Raw genomic sequence first — 26,016 nt, forward strand, 5'->3', positions numbered from 1 at the left:
TTTTCCTTTTAAATTAAAAGGCAACGATCTCTGTGTGATTCTTTTGTCATTGTGGATGGTAGGGAATGGATGCATTTTTTTCAGAGGGCAAGATGGGATAGAGATGGAGGTGAACAATTCATCAGCCTCTTGGAGTGGCATTGGTGTAAATCAGATGTTTTGAGAATGAGTTGCCTTTTTGTGCTGAAGAACACGTAATGTTTTTACAGCTTTAATTGATCCTGAATCAATAGCAATGGATGTAGTAGGTTAGGAAGACTGATTTGGTTCCAAAGCAATGTTTTCTGCCCGATGCTGTCTCAGCACCTGCAGTTCTCCCCAGTGGTATCCAGTGCAATTTGAGCAGAGCTGCTTTCATTGTGTGCCATGTCTGCTAGCTGGGCAGTAAAGGAAGAAGAAACAATGCATCTGAAAGTACACGAATTCCAGTATAGCTGGCAGTACCCCTGCAAATGAATAAGACACAACAAATCCTAGTGAATTGCAGGGCAGGAAAAAGCATATATTTAAGCTTTTCCAGGAGGCATGAGCTGGGCACCCTAACCAAAGTACACAATTGTTTGATTGGTACAAGCTGATCATGAGGATCCAGGTACAAATGTAGAAAAGGAGGAAGAGAGAGATCTAGTTAATGAGTAATTCATGGCCGTAATGCAGGTTTGAACAAACAATACAGTCTCTCAACAGTAAGGACAGTATCTCAGCTTAAACTCTCTCCAGTGCAAGTATCTTACTTCTTCCCACCAAGAAGAAAATGAAAAACAAGACAAGCTTTCTTCCACAAGAAGGAGAGGCACATCCTTCCAGATGTCCAGATAACACTGCATTCAAACAACAAAAGCTACCAGCTTGGAAGCCTCAGCTTACCATTGCAAGTGTGCTCTCCAGCTTCTTTCTCATAGGCGCGTTCTGCCTTGCTGTGGGAGTCTGCCTCATACTGTCTGCAAACAGCGTCAGAGAAATCCAGGTTTGTTTGGGAATGGTGTTCTTAGATATTCTATGAAGAAGAGGCTGGGCTATATTTGGAGGGAAAAGGCTTTGATTTTTATTGCTTCTGGATAGAGATGATAGCGATGGTCTCGTGCCTTGGACATGTGTCCGGTAGCCAGTGTTCCTATGAAAATCCTCAGAGATAGCTGGTCCTCAATAAAAGCCAAGCACTGGGTGGTAGTGTCTGAAACATGAGTGGTAATTACTGTCACTGGCTGCTAATATCCGAAATGTCATCGTTTTCTGTATTTCTGAAGGGAAATAAGATAATCCCTTTGATAGTGTTTAGTATTAGAAGAACATACATGTTTGCGGGGGCAAAATCGTATAGTGCATGGAGCCCCTATATTTAAATACCTGCTGGAGGCAAGGTCGATTAGACCGGTGGTGGTGTTAATAGACCCATGGTTGGAGCCAGCACTCAGCACTACAACCAGGCAATTGAAGAAGGGTGGGCTATAATGCATGTGGGGATTTGTCAAGCATTACTTGGTCAGCCAGACCAAAGTACAGAATTGTTCTTCACTCAGCACTCCTTTGCCGAGGAGCACATGTGTAGGTTCTGCAAGAGTCATCAAAAGGCTCTAAACCAGCTTTAAACTAGGGATTAAATTTGTGAATGTTCAGTGAGGCCAAGTCCTGATTCTCTGTCTCTGCTGAATTTTAACAATGTTTTTGGCAGTCTAGAGTCACTTAGAAGAAAACTGCTCTGAGAAGACTGAAACACTAACCTTTTCCTCTATGTGTGTCCTTTATTACAATACCTCTGCTTGTTCACTTCCCTGACAGATTGATTATTCAGATAAATGCTCAGATTGTTCAAAACTCCGTGAAAATTCCTCTAATTGGAGTAAGGAATGCCACTGTTCTGTTAATTTCACGCTAAAGGAAGATGTATTGGTAAGTGGATGTGAGAAATCAAGTCAGGTGACTTAGTACCTCCTGTTACTTATGTCCCTCAGTGATACAATAACACTAATTCTGTTCTCTAGAGCTCCTTACTCAATTTTCTTTGTACTTTTTAAAAACATGAAATACTCAAAATTTTACACTTTTGCCTTCCCTATTCATTTTGGTACATGTTAAAAATAATCATGATCAAGCTACCTCTATCTTTGGTTGAGAGATGTCCAAAGAGAAGATAAGGATGGAGGAAGTGGCGTTTGATTGTGGAGGTGACTTTTTCTCTGGCTTTCTCTCTTTAAGTTACTAGCAAACCCTTGCCCTTGACCCAGGGTTAGTTGTTACTGCAGTGTGAAGCTCTCAAATGAGAAGGAAATCTGAAGCTCTGACCGCTTGTCATAAGTGAGCCTTTGTAGTCTTTTTTTTATGAGAGTTATGCTGTTAATCTCCAAGGTCCTTGAAATAATTCAAGTCTAGCGATGTCATTCTGCAGTTTCATTTGGGAAAAGTATTCTTCATTTCCTGCCCTAAACTACTGGGTCATGTTGCTGAGACTATTCAAGTGCTTCATGTGCCGCCAAAGAGGTTTTATACTTAGTGCTGCATAAATGATACGTTAAAATTACAGTGCGATTAAATTATAAAGTCACTTTAGGGTTATTCAGTATTGAAGGGAATGTTAAAATACTCTGTAATTCTTCAGATTACAGTGATGTTTGAGATGAGAAGTTTATTTAGCCGAATAATGTTTTTATAATAATCCTCTTTCTTGCTTATCTTTGCCTGCCTGGCATTGTCCTTTTAATTACAGGACTAAACTTTCAAGAGGGTTCAAATAAATTAGGAGAGGCAGCCTTTTGTTTCAAAAAATCTGAAGGAATTAAGAACTACCAGGTACTTTATGATGGTTTTTGTGCACATTCTTTTTTGGAAAATGTGTTTCTAACTCCATGAAATCATTCCTAGTCATTGCAGGTTCATAGCCAGCTGTGCTATCTTGACTGAAATAATAATGAAGCATTTTTATTTTATGTTTCATTTGTTGATTTAAAGTATATTTAATTTTGTGCTAAAATACTAAAACTTTAAGTTGGAGTAAAGACTAAATTCTAGACAGTGTCCGCTGAGGTAATTGCTTAGGGTGTAGTTACCAGCCCTTAAGTATGAATTGAGTACTCTCTTCCCCTCTCTTTTTTAGCGAGTAATAGGATTTCTCTTTGTCTACTTGAACTCACCTTACTGAAGGGATTTATCCTTGAATTTTAGGATGATGTTTTTATGTACTATGGCCTGCAAAACTTCTATCAAAACCACCGTCGATATGTGATATCAAGAAGTGATGCACAATTGTTGGGTCGAAATGTAAATGTAAGTTTTCTTCTCCATATTATGAGATTAACAGTATTTCCATCAGGTGCACCTTTGACCATATGGAGAGCTAACTAGGCATAACTGTAAGTGTTTTAAGATGGCTCTAGGGAATAATAAGAAGGCACAGAATTTCAGGGTTTGGTCTCTGCTTTTATGAGTGTTAGGGCCATTAAGTCTAATGAGTTAATAAGCAAGGAAGATTGAGGGGCTAAATAAAATATGTCAGTCAGTGTTGCAATTCTCAAACCTTCATCTTGTAGGGATGATGAGTAAAAATATATTGTCATTTTTGAATAAATTTACTGAAAGTTTTTCCTTCTAGTATTTACAGTCTTATTACCCAGAAATATTTTAAGCTGTGCTTTTATTATAGGGATAGGGAATTAAGTTATTCTAAGTCTTTCATTTTGCCGTCTGGCTTTGGAAGCAGACAAGGAGCAGGAAAAGCTTTTTTTGGTGAAATAAGTGATCACACGGCATTCTGAAGTATACAACTTATAAGTGTAAATAGGATAGACAGCATCACCTGCAGCATGCCTGCTTAAAGAAACTGGACAATGCAATCATTGTATTCAGGTTTTTTTACTTGCAAATTTAGAACATGTTTTCTTTGGCTTAAAAGGAGCATTTCTTAATATACAGAGTCCACACGCTGTCCTGTCGGTATATATGAGGATTGTGCCATAATTATCATTATCTGTTGCTTTTTTAACTCTCAAGACATGTTGCCCATACATATGCTTCTCCAGGTCTCCAGTCAGCTTGTTTGTTTGCATCCAGGTGCAACTGCTTTTGGCTTTTGTGCCGATCAAATACACAGCTTATTAGAGTTATTTGAAAATGTTTTAGTTTTTAAACCTAAAGATTTATAGTTTTTCATGAACTGGGGTGGGAGAGATGTGATAAATTTGAGATGGGCTTTTGTTTTTCATATTCTGTTATCATACATAAAGATTTCCCTGCACAGAACTGCAGTTCTAAGTGCATCTGCTCTTCTCCACTGCTGAAACAGTCCAGGTCAAAATTAAAAAGAAGGAAAAATAAGGTGTTCTAGGGTTTCACTAGAACATTTTAAATTGTAGCGGCATTACAATGGCAGATCCCCGAATGAGTTTTTGTAGTCTGTAGTGTGCAAGTCTGCAGCAGAATTTGGTGAAGACCTTAAGTTTACTTACTACTATATGGAAGGTGTTCCTCAGCTACAAATACATTCATTTGGATATATCTCTAATGTGACCAAAGGGTACTGGAGACTTAATTATTCAGTGACTTTTCAGAAGATGAAATGAGAGACTATTAACACCAGCAAACTAATCCAAATCCGCCAGGTTCTGTGCCTGACTGTTCTGTAACCTTGAATACAGATTCAGAAGAGCTACTGTGCACCCTTTGCCACATACCGAAATGGGACGCCCATGGCTCCCTGCGGTGCTATTGCCAACAGTATGTTCAATGGTAAGTAGCTATCTTCCATGTCTGCCTTACTAATTTCCACTTGGAATTATTCCATTACCCCAATCCAGCTGAGTCCTGTATATTGCAAGATCTCTGTCTTTCTGCCACGAAAGATTTTGTTTGGCAGTGCTGTCATGCACGGAATTCTGTGCATGGAATGATCACTTACACAAAAGAGTGTGTCTGAGTTTTAAGGAGCTGTGTGAATATATGTTTTGTAGCAAGATATAAAAAATGTATCATGGAATCATAGAATAGCTTGGGTTAGAAGGGACCTTAAAGATCATCTAGTTCCAACACCCCTGCCAGTGGCAGTTCTTATGTTGAGGATTCCAGAACTGGACACAATACTCCAGATGATGTCTCACAGGAGTGGAATAGAGGGGCAGAAATGGTAGGGAAAACTAGCTAGGAGAATAACTTTGGTAACTAGCTAGAGAGCTCCAAAAGTGATTTGCAAAGAAGTCACGTAGGAGTTTGTGGGCATGAGATGTTGCATATATTTTTACACGGGGATTCATTATTTGTAGGAGAATGTTCCGTGTTTAAAAAATCTTCAGAAGTTCTGAGGCTCTGGAACCTTAATTCTCCTTGTGGAGCGTACAGTGCTCCATACACAGTCATGATGCAATCTTTCCCAATTTTTTTTTTTTAACTCACTTGAAAGGTGTTTCAATGTGACGGCTTTTCTAAGTCATGCTGGCAATTGGAATGACTGTCTTTTATTAATATATATTGTTTCTTGTATTCCCTACAGATACTATTGATCTTTTTTACAATCTTAAGTCATATGCTATTCAAGTACCACTGCTGGAGACTGGAAACAGTTGGTGGACAGATAAAAATGTGAAGTTTCGCAATCCAAATTCATACAATCTCTCTTCTGCATTTGCAGGTAAGAATGGTTCCACTCATATTCCTAATTTTTCAATGGCTTCCCTACCTCTTTCCCTGTGTGTGAGGGTCTCCCCCTCTGAAATGAATTGTCTTTGGGAGAAATACCTCCCCAAAGCAGGCTGGAGAAGCAACTTTCAAGGGTGACTGAGAGCAGAAGACAGATTTAGCCAATATACCACTTTTTTTTTTTTTCTTTTTATAACTGACCATAGAAATTGGGAGAAAGTGAGTTTGGAAGGCTGAAGCTAGCCCACATCAACATCCAGCTATATAGTTGCTTGTAATGCTTAATCTGTCCTGAGAAAGTAAGGACGCAGTCACTTTTTTTTTTTCCTATTGAAAACATTAATGAAGGAGAATTGCATGTCACATCTTTCCCTCTTCATGCCTCCCGGGATTCTTAAGCAATTGTGAGACAAATGAGGCTGTCAGCATCACCAATTCTTTCAAACAGCTGTTTCCTAGAGCTGTTTCCTTGTTATGGTTGATTTGTATTGAAGAGGGATAAAAGCTCCTTGTTCTGGATCAGAGCAGTGCTATGCTGAATGCAATACGCAAGAGTTAATTATTTAAGTAGTTTTCATATGACAGATTCTAAATATCACATGCTGTGCCATTAGACTGCAAAAAGGTGCCTTTCTGGTCATACGGAAATAAATTAATGTGTGAATATGAAGGCGAGTTCCTCATGTTGCTTGCTGAAGAGGCAAGAATCCAGAATAAACAGTATTTTCATTTGTGCAAGTCACTTTGTTTTTCCTGTGCTTCAGGTTTCTGATTTGTAGCAGCCCCTGAGTACTGTTAAATTCTGTTCATTCATGTTTGAGGTGAGTGGAGACGCTTGGGTGGAAAGTGTTATTTAGCGTATATAATTTTTCACTACTGGACAGAGTCTTGTGTCTCTCTCTCGTATCTCAGATTCCATGTTGGTTGTGAGTTGGCCCAGAAGTTAGTCACCAACCACTGTTCTAACTGACAGTATGTCTTTCCTGGTTTCTTACTTTCAGGGACAGCAAGACCTCCTTACTGGCAGAAACCAGTATATATGTTAGACAAAGAAGATGAAAGGAACAACGGTTATTTAAATGACGACTTCATTATCTGGATGCGAGTGTCAGCCTTTGCTACATTCAGAAATCTTTACCGTCGTGTCAAACGGGTAGGGCGGTTTGCGGATGGCCTCCCAGCAGGAAATTACACTTTTCGTATTTCCTACAGTATCCTTTCATATTATGCAAGGCTATTAGGTAGTTACAATGAGATGGACGTGGATGGGATTTGTGAAGTAAAATGTCAAAGAAACACAGCAAAACACCCCAAACTACTTCACCATAAAAAGATAGAGTTTTGATAGTGATGAAACACTACATGTGGATTTTCTTTATCCCATACAGATGGAGTTAAGACACGTTACTCAAATAGTAATTTGAGTGAATTTGGATTCAACTTCTGAGGAGGATACTTTTGGCTGGAGCTTTAAGCAAAGAGTAAAACTGAAGAGTGGGAACTTGAAGAGATGAAGTTGTTGTTTTAGCTGAAATGTTTAGTAGTGGCTTAATCAGTTGTGTGGACACCCTTACGGTGATGCATATTGTGCCAGAGATATCCCTGCCATTGAAAGCTGTGCAAGATGCCTGTGCCAGCAGAGCCCTTTGGCCCATTTGAGCTGTGTGCTGACAGGGACTTTTGTGCTGGTGAAAACACACCCTCACGCTGAACAGCATGAACTTCACTGACTAAAGCACTTGTTTTGTCAGCAGGAGTTATGTCAAGATGACTATAAATTTCTCTTCTCCCTCAGCTAGTAGAACTATGGTTCTAAATGTTGTAGCACAGTTCTGCTCTGTAAGCTTCCACATGGAGATATGAAAGTTGAAATCGTATATTATATCGTTCCGAGTAAAAAACATTATCAGGTAGAGGTGAGCACTTCCCCTCTATGTGGAGTATCATCATAAGCTGTCCAAAGGCCTCATTTTCAGCTGAGTTTTCATAGCAAATTTATGCAGTTAACATAAATTATGAGTCTAAAATTTATAATGTGAAAAAGGAAAATCATGTTCACATAGAGACTGTATCTTAAATAACTGGATTTCTTATCACCAGCTGCTACTGAATTTTTTGATTCAGCATAGCAGAGACATCACGGATAAGTGAAAGGGATTTTTGCAGCAAACACAGCTCTCCAGAGTATCCGTTGGAAAGATTTTTGAGCATTTACCACTACTTTTTCTCCTCCTGGAAATAATGTAAACTTTGTTAGTGAAACCTTAACATCTTTCTATCAGATTTCCCTGTTACCAAATTCAAGGGAAGGAAACATGTGATTCTTTCAACTGTGGTATGGAGTGGAGGAAGCAACCCATTCCTGGGAATTGCCTACGTGGTTTCTGGCACAGCAGCAACCCTGACGGGTTTTGTCATAGCTGCCATCCACTTAAAACTCAGAAAAAAGAAAACATATTTTCAGAAGTAATAAAGTTTCCTGGCTTTCTGAACAAAGGCAGAGGTGTGCTGTGAACAAAGAATATGCAGCACAGACCTCTCATTCTTTCCCCTGAGCTCTGGATCTTTATCAGTAACAGGTTTGGTGAAAGTAAGCAAACAGAGGGGCAGTGCTCTTTCATCATCCAAAACCAAACTTAACCGACATTTCATTCTTACTAATTTATGTGTGCTCCTAAATTTGTTTCCTAGGAAGCTTATAGTGAGATGAACTTCAAACAACAGATAGCATAGTTGGTTGGAATTACAATGCAAAGAAATTATATTATACTGATGTCTGGCCAAAAGCAAGGATCTCATTCATTTCTTACTCATCCCTTAATTCAGACAGTGTTTCTCTTGACTTAAGTGGGGCTTTGGGTGCGTAAAAGGTGAGGTCTTGATGCAACAAAAAGCTTGATCAGGTAGAAATTGGTGCTAAAATCTGTTTGTGGGTCACATGCATAGGCTGAATAGCTTGGCTTACGTTTTACACATCTTTTTCAGCTGTCCTGAAAAAGCAACAAATTTAGTGTAGCATATTCATCACAGTTTGATACTTGATATATGAGTGAACACAGTGCATTTTTTAGGAGTTTGATTAAACCAAATTTATTGTTTTTATCTAGGTACTGAGTCTAACCTACAAAGTTGGAGGGCAACAAAACACTGATTGACATTTTTGAAATAATGACTTAAAAGAAGACTTACATTAAAAACTCCTTTAATACTAAACATTTTGGCAGAAACATCTTCCTAATGCAGCTCTTAGGCCGCAATTGCACTCCTGTGGACTTCACCCTTCCATGCAAAATTTGACACTGTTACTGTTTCAGTGTTATGTAATGTCTCTTGCCTTGTCAAGCCCCCATTTTTGTGGTGTGGTGACTTGTTGTTAGTAGGAAACAAAGCAGCAGAAAATCTGTCAATTTTAATAAAGTAAACACTGCAGCTCAGAAATAAGCTTGTCAATTTTACACGTTTAGAAGTTATTTCCAGTATCTCACAAAATGTAGGAACAGCACTGACGAATGTAGATGAGGTAGATTGTGGTACATCCAAACATTCTTAAATCATTTTTCTGTTGGAAAAGTGCAAATGGAATAAAACATTTTAAATTAATTCTTTTGATAAATATTCTGTGTGCCTAACCTCCCCACAGCTCAAAAAGCACTCTGCACTAATACAAGGAAATCACACTGTAAAGGAAGAGAAAGGAATGTGGGACAGGGAGGCTGCGTGCCACTGTCAAGAGCACCCACATCTGCTTTTAGAAGTGTCTCAGGCACTTATGAGCCTCTGGTGAGTCTGTTTGCAGCCACAGAAGTACTATCCCATTTTATCTCTGCTACATAATTGTGCCTAATTGAGCTGCAGAAGGAGTGCTGCTCCGATTCACAGTTTGGCTTCTTAGTGTAATGTAACTCCATTGGTGGTTTATGGGACCTGCAGGTGCCTGTCCCCATCTGCTTTTCTTGGTTGGGGCCAGTCACTTCCATCACAAAGCTGTAGAAACAGAGTTCCAATATTTCAAACCTTTGCACTGAGATGCATCAGGAGCTGAGGGAGAACCCTAGCCCTTACTGGACTGGACAAGACAGAGCATGAAGCAGTACATTCAGTGATGCTTAAGCTCATTACTATGAATCACTTTTAACAATGAGACATGTTCCTAAATCTTTTTAAGTCCTTTTGAAAATGTAATCTCATGCAGCCCTTTGGAAAGCCTTGATGGGAGTTGCTGCCAAAAGTGAACTTAGGATTTCTGGCTCCAAATGGAGCACAGGAGCCTCTTTTTTTTGTCCATGGTTTTTTTGTTTTTTTTTTTTTTTTATTCCCAGTCCTTCAAGAAGCTGACTTGGGGGAATAGATATTTAATAAATGGGAAACTTTCCTGTTAGTAATCTAAGTTTGTATGGTAAACATGGACTAATACAGGTGAGCAAGGCGGGATCTAAGTTTCTGGGACCTGGGCTTTTTTTAATGTATGTTTTCGTTTGTAATTTTTGAAGATGACAATTAGACATGAGAGCATTTTTGTCTTCTGGAGTTCTGTAGTTCAGTTTTAACAGCTGCAAAAATATCTGGAGGTGAAAAGATCCCATTATTATGTAAAACATATGCAATTTAAATCTCATTTCTGAATTACAGGGAGGTAGAAGAGAGGGCTTTATTTTCATGTCAAAAACTGTTGTACTACTTCTGGTTGCCAGCTCCCTTTAAGACTGAAATTCATTAGTGGTGTATATACATATATCTAGATAGAGGGACAGAAAAATGAAACAGGAGTTACAGGATATTTCAGTAGCACTTCTGTTACAGAATTTTTCCATGTCTTTTTCAGGCTTTACAGTTTCATGCATGTACATCCGGTATCTGTCTGCCTTGGTTGTTTTTTCTGTGTTCTAAACATAGACATTTGCTTAACTCATCTCATCTAAAAATAAAAGGATAAGTCCTTCATGTGAAACAGATTAACATGACCACAGATGTATGGAATCTGAAAAAAATGAGTTACATGCTGCATCTATTTTATATAAACAGCTGTGTTGCATAGAGATTATTAATAATTGTCTTTGGATGGGGTGCTGTGCATTTTAATGATCCATTACAGTGTAAAAACCTTCCTCTCCTTCCTCTGACAAATCAAACTAATACCAGAGTAAAATCAAAGGCAGCAGTTCAGGGAAGGGAGGGCTCGGGAAGTTTTCATAATTTAAAGATTGCATACCAATTTGGATTTAAGTTTAGATCTGAAAAAGGAGAAAGTGGTTGTTTGCCACGTTATAAGAAGGTGTTATCTTCGTCATCTGGGAGCAGTATAGTATGAGACACAGAGGTGATTTGAGAAAAAAAACCAACCTAATCATCTAAGGGGTGAGAATGGTGGAAGGGGCAAAGTATTTTTTCTGCTCTTGGATGTGGAGGCAAAGAAATTTGGCTGAGCTGCTTAAGCTGATAGTATATCATGACACGTGATCTGGAAAGCCAGTATGATTTTAGGGAGCAACCAAGTAAAAATTCTTGGTTTTCAATGGAAAGTGCATACTCTGAACTGCAGTGCGTACTTTTTGAACTAAGGTGTTTTGACTCAGTTCTCTCAAATTGCATTATTCCCTTCAATTCCAAGAACAATTTTGTTATGAGCTGAGGGTGCCTTGGGCAACTGCCTTTGCTTTGGTGGCCTCCTGTTTGCGAGAAAGAGATTGTTGAGCAGTTTTTGTTTGCTCTGTGTCCTGCTTTCTCCCCACGCTATTGGAAGTGATGCAGAGGAAGAGTGGGGCTTGTTTGGCTTTTGCTTACATTCATGAGTGCCTGAAAAAAGTTTTCTCCCTTTCCCTATATAGCCAACAGGGAGGAAAAGAATGATAGGGCTGACTCTGGTCTAGTGCAAGTCAAGGCAATATTTAAATGATATCTAATGGTAGTTGCTGTAGGTAAAGAAATCAAAATAGCTTATATCCTGGAAAGCTTATATTCTGATCAAAATACTTGTGTATATAATGAGTGTGTACTGTGCACTCTGTTAACAAACATGCAGCATCAAATAAGATAGAAATCCATTTAGTTATGCTCCCACTCAACCACCATTTGCAACTGAGCATGCTTTGCATTAAAGCCCCTAAAATGAACCCTTTTGAACTGAAACAACTAAAACAAACTTGTGAAAAAATGAGATTTTCTAGTGCCAGTCCCAGCTACCCCAAGTTATTTTCCTTTTTCCCCTTGATGGCACCTGTGAGTAATGAGAAACTGTTCCATTTACAGGTCTGTTAACGCAGTTATTATAGTACTGGAGGATTCAGGAATGAAGATTAGGTTAAAAATCTTGAAGTTTCTCAAATAACTTATATAAATCCCTGGGCTTTCTGTGGACTATGTTATTATTATTGACTGTGAACCTGAAAACACCAGAAGATGTTTTGTAAAAAAACCCACAACTGTTAAAACACAAAAGGAAGGAAGTAGCATCAGCCCATAGCCCCAGCTGTCATGAGTTAACATTTTGGGGACGTGTGCTGAGCCACTGTCACTGCCTCTGAGGTGAGATGTGTCGGTTAATTGACAGTGCAGAGAGAGGCTTCACAACAGCTTATGACAATAATAACATCTGCAGTTAATAACGCCTCCCCACAGTGGGTGTGCTGAGACAGCTGTCATAGTGACAGAGGACAACGGGACCATGTCCCCCAGCGCTGGGCAGAAGCAGTGATTGAACACTGGACACCAAGGAAACACGCCGGCGGGGCTTCATCCTGGTGGGTGGCAGAGTGTGTCTAAAAGTTGTGTAATTAGGTTACAGTTCCCGCATGGGCTGGCTTTTGCTAGCCTGCATTTGGGCCATCCAGCTGTGGACATCCAGAAAGAGTTTGAGACCCCTTCCAGGTGTTTTCTGAAAGCAGTGTGTGCTGCCAGGCTGGCTGTATGGGATGCTGTGCTTCTGACCTCTGTAGTGGTCCGAGTTGCCTGCAGAGTTAAAGTATGCAAACGTAGAAGAGGTAAAGGAGCAGGCAAAGCATCAAGATAATGCTGTGTCCAGTTTGTTTTGGAGGCTGATGAAATTAGATAAAGTCATAAGAAAAACAGCGTATGGGCAAACCAAGCGGTGGCTTGAGTGCTTTTCCTGATCTGTATTGGTTCAGATCCTGGGAATTCTGTGTAAAACAGAATTTAGACAGTAAATGACTTTTGAAGTACTATCGGGTTTGTGTGAGAGAGGCCTTGCTTTGTTTTTTACCTCAGTTCTGCGCTCAGTGTGTTGCTTTGATTGCAGCATTGTTAATGTAAATTAAGGTCACTAAAAGTCAAAATAATAAAAGAATAATCAGTGAGTCATCTGCTACATCTTACAAGAATTAGAAGGCCCATGAAGCAGATAGGTTTCTGCATATAAGGTGTTTCATAGTATCTTCTGATGACTAATGAGCAATGGCTGGAGATCAGCCATCAGAACCTGGGACTGACAAACATCAGTGGTGTACACATGCAATTTTGGTGTCAGCTGTTCCTGTTCTGACTGAGCAAAACAAAGCATAGATTTTATTTACCAAGTTTGGTAAAGGAAAAAAATCTACTTCTTATTAGTCAAATTTGCATGTTTTAAGCTTGTTGTTGCCCTATCTCATGTGAGATCCAGCAGTGATCACAGAAAGTCTTCGAACAAGCTTTCTCCATGCACTGTCATTTCTGGCTTTGCAGTTAATAATAAAAAAAATACATTGATTCTCAACAAAGTTGATGAGCTAAGAAGTAGAGCTATGGATAAGATTTTATCTTTGCATATTTTTGTTACTGATAAAGTGAATTAAATACAAGAATTGCTTAACAGATGTAGAAACTGTAATTCTGCCAATGGGGTTTAGGCTGTAGATTGAGGAATTTATCGTTCAAGATTTCCAAGTTTGTAACTTCACCTCAGGCAACCAGTAGAAAGCCAAGTCTTAACTGGAAAGGTCAAGAGTTGCTTTTCAAAGGGAGATAAGAAAATTAGAAGACGGAGCACAAGCCTTTTGGGCATGTTCATAATTTTTGGCTTTTGGGGGGTTTTAATTGAAATGGAATGTCTTACATGGTGTAAGCAAATATGCTGACTTTTTTTTTTTTTATTTGGGATTTGTCCTGAAACTTACCTGTTTGGTTAGGAATTCTTGTGTCTACTTAACAAGTGATAGGGATCGTGCCCTAGAAAGAAATGAAGTATGAATGTGCCAGGTGAAACTTAAATTGTTCTCAGATGTTGAAAGGTTATTTCCCATAATGACCTCAATTCAGTAATGCTGAGTTCTAGGGGGAAAAACACGTTCCTTTCCCATGGGGGAGCGTGGGAGAAGAGGTTATAATTTTACAGTGAGTATACTGAAGTGAATTGAGTTGTCTCCTGTTTGACTCGTGGGCTTTACTTTTTTGTAAGAGAGAAACGAGTAGCTCTTAAGGAAGCAGTCTCATGTAGAGATAGCCGGTTGTGTGTTTGTGGCATTGTCTGCACTGTATTGTTTACTTCTGATTTCATAAAACTTGTAACAACTGTAACATCATGGACGTATTGGCTGGATTCCTCAGCCAAATCTTACTCAAAAGTTATTGGGAGGGGGGTACAGGCGAGCAGAGCATGATTTCCTTAAGATTTGACATAAAAGGCAAATATTTTCTATTCAAGTCTTTCGCACATTTGCTCTTTAGACTTCACTGCGCTAAGAGTAAGAACACTTCTTATGGACTAGGAAAAGGTGGTTGGTGGATGTTGGCCTTATCCAACTTACACCTTTTAAACAGGGTGGATGTAACAGTGGGAAAGAAACTGGGATCTTCTTAGTCCCTCCCTGCAAGCTCAGTTTTATCAGATGAAAGGCTGAAGAAATTCTGGTGCTGTGGGCATGTGTTCATTCCCCTGAGGTGCGACTGACTGATACTGCAAGCCGGGAACGAGGTGTCCTGTAGGTGCCACCGTTCAGAGCTGAGCTGCAGCTTATCTGCTCCTGGTGTATCTGGCACAACCCGTGAGTGTTTCTGGCAGTAAGATCCCTTGCCCATCCTCCTGCATCCCGCCAGTTTGGCCACTGTATATGTGTTTTGGTTAATTAGCTATTTCTAACCCACCCAGCTGCCATGGCCAGGTGAGCACCCAGGTGGGGTTTGGTGCTGAGCCAATTGGGGAGCAGCAGGTGGGAGGAGCTTTGCTCGTTGCAGCCAATGGGGCTCCGAGGAGGTGGGGGAGCGTGAGGGCTCCATTGGCCTTCCACTGAGGTGAAGGGATGGGCTGTGGTTGCAGCAGGGCTGAGGAAAGCTGGGTGCTTGCAGGTGCTGGGCCCAAGGGACATGCTTCCTGTGGGATTTCCCAGGGAATAGTTTTGTGAAAGCATTGCCTCATCCCTCTGGACCCAGAAAGGGCTCTTTGGAGCTGCTGCTTTCTCCCTGTGTCCTTTGCCAGCGCGCCTGGCAGCTGTGAGCGGCTGTTGGTCTGGGGTAAGCGGTGGCACTGGCCCTGGGATCACTATAAACAGTATTAGCGTCTTCTCAATGTTCTGTGCCACAGGTTCAGAGGATGCCTACTTGTGGCTCTGGCCACTGGATTTCTCAGCCATTGTCTTGGAGGCAGGTGAGTAGAGGTGGGAGCCGTGCTTCTGAGCTCCATTCCCTGACAGAACCCAAGGGAATGGCAGGAATATGTGCCAGGGGAGGTTTAGGTTGGACATTAGGAAAATGTTCTTCACCCAGAGGACGGTGAAGCACTGGAACAACTCCCTAGGGAAACAGTCACAGCACCAAACCTGGCAATATTGCAGAAGCATTTGGCCAACATCCTTGGGCACACAGTGTGGATGTTTGGGCTGTCCTGTGGAGGGCATTCTATGAGTCTAATTATTAGTCTCACTTGAAGCTGCAGTGGGGCACTTGTTGTGTGCCAGACACTTAATGCTTGTGTACCAAGACTCATAAGTATTCCATATGGGAATCAGTGGTACTCATAGTCTTAGAAGAGATCAGTGTTGGATCAGTGTTACAGGGTGGATCTATGGGCTATAACCAGTGGTGTGAGGTTCTACAAGGCCAAGTGCTGGGTCCTGCACTTGGGACACTACAACCCTGTTCAGCGCTATGGCCTGGGAAAGAGTGCCTGGAAAGCTGCCTGGAGGAGAAGGACCTGGGGGTATTGGTTGACAGCAGCTGAACATGAGACACTGCTGAACAGCAGTGTACCAGGTACCCAAGAAAGCCAATGGCATCCTCACTTTTATCAGAAATGGTGTGGCCAACAGGACCAGGGAAGTCATCCTTCCCCTGTACTCAGCATTGATGAGGTTGCACCTCAAACCCTGGGTGTTTTGCGCCCCTCACTATAAGAAAGACATTGGGATCCTGGAGCGTGGCCAGAGAAGGGCAATGAAGCTGGTGAAGGGGCTGGAGAAAAAGTTTTGTGAGGAGCGGCTGAGGGAACTGGGGTTGTTTAGTCAGGAGAAAAGGAAGAAAGGAGACCTTATTGCTCTCTACAACTACCTGAAAGGAGGTTTTAGCGAGGTGGGTGCTGGTCTCTTCTCCCAAGTAACAAGAGGGAATGACCTCAGGTTGTGCCAGGGAAGGTTCAGATTAGATATTAGGAAAAATTTCTTCAACAAAAGGGTTGTCAAGCACTGGAAGCGGATGAGTCACGATCCCTAGAGATATTTAAAAGATGGGTGGACAAGGTGTTCAGAGATATGGTTTAGTCATGGACAGGTATGGTTGGACTCGATGATCTCAAAGGTCTTTTCCAACCAAATGATTCTGTGATTCTGTGATCAAACCTGTTTCAGCACTGTGTCTGTATGAATGGAGTACAATTCCTTTCTTTTGCTTGTTTGTGCATTTATTGGTGGCTTTTTTAGACCCTCTCGTTATAAAGAGCCACTGTGAAAGCAAACCCATGTAGCACTGGGCAAAATGGGTCACATAAGAACAACCTCGACTGGTTTCATCTAGCTTAGTCCCAGCTTCCAATGCCAGCCGTGAGCTAGAAAAATATTAAACGCAAGGCAGTAAGGCCAAGGCAAATGCAAGATATTACGATGTGACTGCTGCTTCCCAGCCAATACACCATGTCTAATCTGGTATCTTCTAGGCTGAGGTTTACCTCACTAAATCAACATGTCTGCATCCGTGTTCCAGATGCCTTTCTATGAAAGAAGCACATTTGGGCACAATCTATTCTTTAATAGAACAGAATCAGGGGAAATGTTTTGCAAGCCTGAAACACTGTGTGCTTCCCTCCAGCTCACTTCACGCATACCATGTATGATCCTCACTGATCAATAAAGCGCTTGAGAGGAAAATGCTGCCTTGATCCTTGCATTTGCACTTTCCTCTCTAGCAGAAACAATAGGAGGTCTGTGGTTCAAATATTTTAAGGGCTTTTGAATACAGTTTTCATCTGAAAATAGATTAATAAAAAGATGCACAGTAATGTCTTGTAGTAATAATAGAAGTATTAAATTCTTTTTTCCTGTAAATAATATTCTGAGCTGAATAATCCCTCACTTACTTGATATGAAAGCAAAAATCTTACTTTTCTTGAATCGATATTAAATAACTGATATTTGGTATTCAGGTACTTTTGAATTTGACTCAGTAGGTTGTGTTTTTTAAGTATTTACCATTGCATATTTAGATTATATGATCAAGATCTTAGTTTGCTAATCAACCGCCCAGTGGCTAGTAATAGAATCCACTTCTTTTGTTGCCAGGGATTGGTCAATGCTATGAAGAAATAAACTTTGGTTCATGGCTTGTGAGTACACTGGAGAAAACCTGATTAAGACAGTGGTATTTTTACATAATTGATTTGTACAGAAAAAATGTGGTTTCAGATGCTGTTTTACCAGAAATTATCTGAGAGAAAGAGCTTGGTTTTATTTTGTAAAACTTTGTAACACTATCTTGAAATAGAACTACATAACTATATAAACAAGTGTTGTAAATACATTCTCCATGCATGTGTTTATAGATAAAAGGTCAGATCAAGAAAATCAACTTTTTTTTTACTATTAAATTTCTCTTTGGTTTTATACGAAGCTTCATGCTTAGAAGAGATGCGAACCATCTAAGGCTATACTCAAGCAAAGGCTCAACACAGGCAAGAAGGAGTGCCAGGTGAGCATTTTTTTAACTACATGAATGAAGATCTTCTGAAAATATTTGTATTTGAACTGCAGAACCTGAAAATAGTGATTTTGTCAAATATTTAGAATCATAGAATCATGGAATAGTTAGGATTGGAAGGGACCTTAAAGATCATCTAGTTTCAACTCCCCTTTCATGAGCAGGGACATCCCACCGGACCAGGCTGCCCAAGGCCCCATCCAACCTGGCCTTGAACACCTCCAGGGATGGGGCAGTCACAGCTTCACTAGGCAACCCGTGCCAGTGTCTCACCACTCTCATGGTGAAGAAGTTCTTCTTAACGTATAGTCTAAATCTGCCCCTCTCCAGTTTATACCTGTTGCCCCTGGTCCTATCACCATAAGCCTTTGTGAACAGTCTCTCCCCTGCTTTCTGGTAGCCCCTTTCAGGTACAGGAAGGTTGCTGTAAGGTCTCCTCGGAGCCTTCTCTTCTCCACGCTGAACAATCTCAGCTCTCTCAGCCTGTCCTTGTATGGAAGGTGCTCCAGCCCTCTGATCATCCTTGTAGCCCTCCTCTGGACCTGTTCCAACACCTCCATATCCTTCTTGCATTGAGGATTCCAGAAGTGGACACAGTATTCCAGATGAGGTCTTATAAGAGAGGAATAGAGGAGCAGAATCACCCTGCTGGCCACGCTTCTTTTGATGCAGCCCAGGATACAGTTGGCGTTCTGCGCTGCGAGTGCACATTGCGGGCTCATGCTGAGCTTCTCATCCACCAGCACCCCCAAGTCCTTCTCTGCAGGGCTGCTCTCAACCACATCATCCCTCACTGTGCAGACAAAACAGGGATTGCCCCAACCCAGGTGCAGGACTTAAACACTTGGCCTTGTTGAACCTCATGAGGTTCTCATAGGCCCACTTCTCCAGTCTGTCCAGCTCCCTCTGGATGACATCCCATCCTTCCGATGTGGCAACACTCAGCTTGATGTCATCCACAAACTTGCTGAGAGTGCACTCAATCTCACTGTCAATATCATTGATAAAGATATTGAACAGCACCGGTCCCAGTATGGACCCTTGAGGGACACCACTCGTCATGGATCTCCACCTGTACTTGGAGCCATTGAGCACTACTCTTTGAATACGACCATCCAGCTAGTTTCTTATCCATCGGACCATCCACTCATCAAATCCATATCTCTCCAATTTAGAGAGAAGGATGTCATGCGAGACTGTGTCAAAGGCTTTACAGAAGTCCAGATAAATCACATCCGTCAGTTTACCCATGTCCACTGCTGCGGTTACCCCATCATAGGAAGCCACCAAGTTGGTCATACAGGACTTGCCCCTGGTGAAGCCATGCTGGCTGCCATTAATCACCTCTCTGTCCTCCATGTGCTTTTGTATAGCTTCTAGGAGGATCTGTTCCATGCTCTTCCCAGGCACAGAGGTGAGGCTGACAGGTCTGTAGTTCTCAGGGTTGTCTTTTCTACCCTTTTAAAAAATGGACATGACGTTACCCTTCTTCCAGTCACCAGGGACTTCTCCTGACTGCCATGACTTCTCAAATATCATGGAGAGTGGTTTGGCAACCACATCTGCCAATTCCCTCAGGATTGTGGGATGCATCTCATCAGTTCCCATACTTATATATGTTCACGTTCCTTGGGTGTTTGCAAACCTGATCCTCCTCTACTGAGGGAGGGTGTCTACCCCGCTGGTCACTATCTTGCTGTCCCACAACCCAAGAGGGGTGAGGAGAGTGGTTGTTGGTGAAGACTAAGGCAAAATTTGTTAAGTACCTCAGACTTCTCCTCGTCAGTTGATACATGATCCCCGTTTCCAGTCATCAGTGGGGATACGTTCTCTTTGAGCTTCCTCTTTTGATTGACGTACCTGTAGAAGCCCTTCTTGTTGGTCTTCACTTCCCTTGCCAAGTTCAGCTCCAGCTGCACCTTGGCCTTCCTGACTTCATCCCTACACAACCAGGCAGCATCTCTATACATGTCCCAGGTTCCCTGTCTGTGTTTGCACTGCCTGTGCAGTTCCTTCTTTCTTAGTTTAACCAGCAGGTCTCAACTCAGCCATGCCAGTCTCTTCCCTTTCCTGCCTGATTTTCTGCAAACAGGGACTGAGTGCTTTTGTGCCTTGTGGAAAGCGTCCTTAAATATTTTCCAGCTCTCTTCTGCTCCCTCTGAAGACCATGTCCTGGGTGGTCCTACCGAGTAATTCCTTGAATAGCTGGAAGTGTGCTTTCCTGAAATTTAGTGTCCTGGCTATAGTCCTCACCTGTCTCATATCCCTCTGGACCTTGGACTCCACCAGTGCATGATCACTGCAGCCCAGGTTGTCTCCGATCCTAACGTCACTGATGAGTTCGCTTGTATTGGTGACCATCAGGTCCAGTTGTATCTCCTTGGGTAGGAGTCTTTATCAGCTGGACTAAGAAATTATCCTCAATGCACTCTAGGAGTCTCCTGGATTGCCTACAGCTTGCAGTGCTACTTTTCCAGCATATTTGTCTCACAATGCAAAAAGTAAGAGACAAAAACTCCTTAAAATAGTATAAAATTCGATAGACAGCTCCTCGGAACTCTTCTGTGTTGATCTGCTGCATCCAAGATCCTGCAGAAATCTGAGGTTTCATAAAGAGTTAATTTTCCCTAGGAAAAAAACCTAAAGTATAATAGTGTTGTTCCCGCAGGAAAACAGCTTTCTCGTAGCCCTCTTTGTTTTTACCAGCAAAGTAATTCATCACCAGTTATCTTTGAGGTTAACTGTGTGGGAACTCATTGTAGGCAGCTTTATTCATACTGGATTGTGTGGCTGTTTGTTTCATTATTGCATGAGTTTAAAATCTGGTGCAGATGCAAAAAACGTTAAAACTTTTGGAATAATAAATAATGACTTTAGTCTCTTGATACTGACAAATTTAGTATCTGCCACTGCCTGGAGTGGAAATGCTGCCAGTGGAGGTCTAGTTTTATGAGAGAAGTTTGGTTTAATAATCAGCGTGGTTTTGTTTGCTTTGTGTAGGAGACCAGTTCTTTGTGTACATGGATTCATCTTCTACTGTATTGATAAAAGGCTATAAAATATACATAGAAGCATCAATTGTTTTTATTTTGCTGTGAAAATATAACTGAAACATCATTGGTTATAATCGTCTGATTGGAACTGGAATTTTGTTAAGGTTTTCTCCTTTACATCAAAGTACTGGATTTTGATCCCATTTAATTTGGGGAAATGAAGGTATCTGTCAAAATAACACTGCGTCGTGGTTTGCTGTGATTACTAAAAAGCTGGGCTGGAAGACAACTCTGAGAATTCTGGAAATCCACGGTGCTGGAAGATTGGTTTCAGTGTTTGATGTTAACCAACTGCCCCATGCAATACCTGCTTATAAATACCTTCAGGAATGTAAAATAATTAGGCAGCTGACCATCTAGACTAGGAATGGAAGGACTGATATTAGGTAGGCACGAAAGAAAGAGTGACAATAAAAACCAACTGGGACTTAGCAAGCGCGTACACACACAACGTCCACCAAAACAACCAAACTTCTAGAGGTTTAAGTTACAAGCTTCCTTGGAGCCTGTTTTATTTTCAGCCCTGCCATACAACTGCTTTGGGTGCATTCTGAGATCTAATTAATCCAGTGGTGTGTTGGACCCTACCCCACCAAAGTCAGTATGGGAGCTTCCCTACATCGACCTAACTCTATGTTGGGGATGTAGCTGCTGTTGGGAGAGGGGATGTCCTCAACAAAAGCGTCACTTACTTGAACCCTTAGAAAATTAATGGATGCAAGAGCAGGGGAGGGGTGAGCTCGCTTTTTTGTGTGGGCTATACCTGAAGGGTTTGTCAGGGAAAGCTGCTCTTCACTAGTGATTAATGAACTGTTAATAGTGTTTGAATGTCTGAAATAATTCTGTCTTGAATAATTTACCATCGTGAAATTTATCTAGTAGGATCAAATGCTATTTACTGTAAGGATGTGGTGCATGCTTAGTTATATGGTGTGTATTGTGCCAGATATGACTCAAGACAGGATGCTGAGCAATTCTTTGAGGAAAGTAGCATGAGGTCTTCTTGCCCACTTGTCTGAAGGAAGATGATTTTCCAGGATTCTAGCTAAAATGCTCTTATGTGGGCTGAGAACTATGAACTCGGTTCTGGCTACCTTTACATTAATGAGGTTTTGGACCAGTGTGATGCTTTCTTGTTGCATGAAACCATGGCTGGGAAATCTCTTAAAGTTAGGAAATATTTATTTGAGCTTTACTGAAAAATGCAAGTTTTTGCTCCAAATGAATCAGTCGTCTTGGGCAGGAAGAGACATTGGAGTAAGCTACCTTATAATATAGATGGCTTGGGGACTTCCTTTGGGATGCAATTTTTTTCTCCATATAATTTTTTTTCCAAAATTGTCATCATAAAACCTGAAGAAAATAGCAGTCTTGTTTGCAGTATTTTTCCTGAGTGTCTGGGGAATAGTCTAATTTTTGTTCTGCAAATGCAATCCAGAATATATTCTATCATAGCTGTTTTAAATGCATAAATAAGTTAACATTTTTGTGTGTTTTATGATGCTGTTCTTATATAGACGACTACTTTGCATTCACAGCAGGAGCTAAGAACAAATCTTGAATCTCAGCAAGATTCCTGAGAATAAGAAATTTTCAGTGCTCTGTCACAGAGGGAACAATACATCAAATACCAGTTCAAGACAGGTACTGTTTTCACGTCTGTATGCACTCCTGTTTAAGGCACTGTTACCTGCTGGACTGCAGTGAATGTAAATTATACATTCCTGTTTCAGTTCCCATGTAAATTACACTGAGCTCCCTAAAGCGCAGAAAGACTTATCAATTTTCAAAAGAACTGGAGCAAAAGGAGAGAGTCAGTTAAGGCAAAACAAATACAGACATCATAAACCTCCTGTGTTCCTGTGATGTAGGCCTTTCATGCTGGTGATAACTGTCTGCTGCTCTCCACCGAGTCTGTCATCTTTACAACACCCTTTCTTAGCTTGGATGGTAGAATTTGAAATGTAGATGATCAGAAAAGAACGACCTATGTTCATTTTTTTTCTGGTCAGTTTATAGTGTATTTCCTATGACAGTATATGCCTGTTTTAAAGTTTTTACTTGTACTAAGGAGTTTTTCCAGTAGGTTGTCCTATTTTCATCGTTCCTTTAAATTCATTTACCCTGGTAGAGCAAACATGACCGTTAAAAGGCTCTGTTTTCTCTACCTTTGAGGTATGAAGGAGCATAAAATATCACTAGCCTTTCTGGTTTATTTGCATCAGGCTCTTAATTACTTCCTTTATTGCCTCTTATAGGTATGTATGTGTGAAACTTGTCTGCCCTTTGAGCCTAAACTACAAAAAGAACTATGTTAAAGGTCCTCATCACTTAAATTTCCCTCTCTTCCATTTTCTTTGTAGCCATTCCTCATTTGTTCCTAATAATGGCTATGAAAAGCTTTTCCTTGTCTCTTTAATTCACAAAATGCAAAACAGATAGCTTTTCATTACTTTGGCAGCTAAGAAATGTCATTTAAGTGTTGAAACAAGGGTTACCTTTTAAACTGTTCCACCTGTGTTGATATTACAAGCCTCTGCTGAACACAGAACTTTACAGTTTCGCAGTCACGGACAGGTCAAGGAGTGTGACCAGCTTTTAAAAATTATTAATATACACATGTGTTGTCACAGTTGTTCTGCCGCACTTTTTTTCCTATTTGCCTCCACCTGCTTTCCTTTCCTGAGCAGAGTCGAAAGAAGCCTTGACAGAGGCGGCACTTCTGTGTTTTGCTCACACTGACTGAAATCCTTGACTAATTATGGAGCTTTTACAAATCCTTTTTTATGAAAAGATTCTTCTCCCTGGTAGCCAGTGGCAGGCTAAGGGGAAGTAGTCTCAAGATGCGCTTGGGGAGATTTAGGTTGGATATTAGGAGGAATTTCTTTACTGAAAGGGTTGTAAAGCATTGGAACAGGCTGCCCAGGGAGGTGGTTGAGTCACCATTCCTGGAGGTGTTTAGAGGATGAGTAGGTGCCATACCTGGGGACATGGTCTACTGGTAGACCTAGCAGGGCTGGATTGATGGTTGGACACGATGACCTTAAAGGTACGCTGTGGGTGGTTGCTACATCCACCTACTGCCAGAAAATGGTAGGGTGTCACTCTAGGAGGCAGGGCATAACCCTCATTGTAGTATGGTAACTCACGAATAACGCCTGCATTTCTAAACTAGAAATTAATTAGACGTAAGGTAGGTGTTAAATGCAAACACATTTGAGTAATACGTATGTACAATTTATTTAAAACACTTTTTAACATACATATAAAAACCCCCTCACTATTTATACAGTCTAAGTTCTAGCAACATATACAAATACTGAGCAACTACAATACATGCTGAGGTAAGAACATACATTCTGGGAGAATACTCAAGCCAAAACAGATTGAAATACATTTTATATCTATATGTCTTCACACGTAAGACTCATTAAAATGTACCTCTGCTTGTACTGTATATGGGAAAATTCTAATCTTAAGTGTGTCATGCAACTTACATTTGGGAATCAGTGTTTTTTTGTAGCATACACTTTAAACCCAAGTGTTGCATGTTCAAACTGATCTTCCTCGCCCTAGCAAATAACACGATCAAAGTTGAAAGGAGGGAGCAAAGCTTGGGACCAATTTCTTTCAAAAAGGGACTTAAATTCTTAAAACCCTCCATTCTAGTCAACAGCTCATGCTGCTCGGCTAACGAAACTGCATTATGGTTGCTTAAAAAAATAATCCACTATAGCGAAACTGTTTAATTCTTACACCATCCTAGCCTATAGTATATCCACAGTTCTATCATGTCTGGCCTACAGTAAAAATTAAATCCAGGCATGTTAATTTTACTGATTTGAATACATTCATTTATTTTTATGGTAGATTAATTTTTCTTATACTAAACTTGTACAGATTGAGAATGCAGAGGTTTCTCAACTTAGCTGGAATATGTGTCACATCTTGATGCCAACAAATAACCAACCTTCCACCCCTTTAAAATAAAATCAGTCAGAATGATAATTTCGAAGTCATAATTACAAAGGCTTACAGTGGGTAAGAAGACACCAGTTCAAGAAAAACTACAAAGACTGCAGACTAGCTTGATCAAGCAGAAAAAGTTGCAATAACGTCAGAAGTACAACTATAGGCAGGAATTTCTTTGTAATGAATGGGTCTTATTATACCATCCTTACGTACATTCACATTTAGGCTTAGACACCCAATTCTAAACCAAAAAATACTAGTTCTCGATGAATGAGAATCAGTGGTCAAAAAATTGTAGAATTGGGCTCTAAGGTAGTGCAGAGTATGTAATAACGTATTCTAGGTGTTGAACAGGCCACAAGTAAGTCTAGATTATTGAGTTTAAATAAAGCCTTTGTGCAAACAAATTTTCAAGTGATAAGTTAGGATACTGAACTGGTATAAAGACATGGCAACCCTCTTGAACCGTATTTTAGTTTCAATTTGGATGTTCTCCACCTAGTTTAAGGACCCTGGGCAATAAACAAGGCTGATGTGATTTACATCATAGAAACAAACAATCACTGAAGTCCATAAAACTGGGCTAATGTGTAGGTAAGGGACTTCACGTGTATAAATTAATTCAGCATCCTCCCAAGAGTGCTGTTGCAATAAAAATAAAGCATTTTCTACTACTTCAGTTAAAACGCTGTGCTTTGTTGCCAACAAGACAAAAAAATGGCAAAAATGACAGCCAAATTGTTTTCATTGCGTGAATACCTTAGCTACAACTAGTCTATGTTATCTCAAATAGACGACTGACTGCACTAGAGAACATAGGAACATTTGAAGGACACAAATTCCATTAATCTCTTTGGAACAGTACTGGTTCTCTTGCAAAGGTTTTGAAATCTTTTATACTTCTAATATGAACAATCCTAAGAAAAGCCCTAAGGCTAAAGTTTTTCAGTTGTGCTAAAACGTACCATATGTGCTAAATGCGTGTATAACACAAACTGTGCACCATTAGAATATGTGTGCTTTCTTAAGCACTCACAAAAGTATATACATATCTATCTTTGTATATGCTCACATCTTAACACACAACAACAGATACTCCAGAGGGGACAGGGAGAACCTTTCGCAATTCAGTCACCTCAAACACCTGGGTGCTTCTTGCACAATGACCATCAGGGAAGTCTGAATTCGAGGCAGACATTTATTCAGAGTAGCCTTCACTACTTAGTAGGGAAAAAGATAAAAGCAGTTGTCATATAGT

General features: G+C 40.6%; 1 protein-coding gene across 3 annotated transcripts; it reads left to right on the top strand.

The window, feature by feature from the left end:
• Window positions 1-51: 51 nt before the first annotated feature.
• On the top strand, window positions 52-25,958 carry LOC104055778 (cell cycle control protein 50C). 3 transcript variants are annotated; one of them, XR_008451705.1, is made up of 9 exons: window positions 52-967; window positions 1,780-1,890; window positions 3,160-3,261; window positions 4,629-4,719; window positions 5,477-5,614; window positions 6,624-6,833; window positions 7,905-9,402; window positions 17,647-17,724; window positions 22,325-25,958. XR_008451705.1 is itself a non-coding variant. In XM_009556953.2 (7 exons), the coding sequence occupies exons 1-7, from the start codon at window positions 755-757 to the stop codon at window positions 8,090-8,092; spliced, it is 1,053 nt and encodes a 350-aa protein (XP_009555248.1). In that variant the 5' UTR covers window positions 52-754; the 3' UTR covers window positions 8,093-13,110. The 3 variants fall into 3 exon arrangements, 1 of the variants encoding a protein (XP_009555248.1); XR_008451695.1 differs by having other exon boundaries at window positions 17,647-25,958; XM_009556953.2 differs by lacking the exons at window positions 17,647-17,724; window positions 22,325-25,958 and having other exon boundaries at window positions 7,905-13,110.
• The last annotated feature ends 58 nt before the right edge of the window (window positions 25,959-26,016 follow it).

Source organism: Cuculus canorus, chromosome 1 (genome assembly GCF_017976375.1).
Source record: "Cuculus canorus isolate bCucCan1 chromosome 1, bCucCan1.pri, whole genome shotgun sequence".
Taxonomy (NCBI): domain Eukaryota; kingdom Metazoa; phylum Chordata; class Aves; order Cuculiformes; family Cuculidae; genus Cuculus; species Cuculus canorus.

What these genes read in the sequence shown, in the direction of transcription:
- LOC104055778 (XM_009556953.2), top strand. Translation starts at nt 755, where the DNA reads ATGAAAAACAAGACAAGCTTTCTTCCACAAGAAGGAGAGGCACATCCT. An exon ending in CGCTAAAGGAAGATGTATTG is followed by an intron (nt 1,891 to 3,159) that starts GTAAGTGGATGT and finishes CTTGAATTTTAG; the next exon opens with GATGATGTTTTTATGTACTA. An exon ending in TGCCAACAGTATGTTCAATG is followed by an intron (nt 4,720 to 5,476) that starts GTAAGTAGCTAT and finishes TATTCCCTACAG; the next exon opens with ATACTATTGATCTTTTTTAC.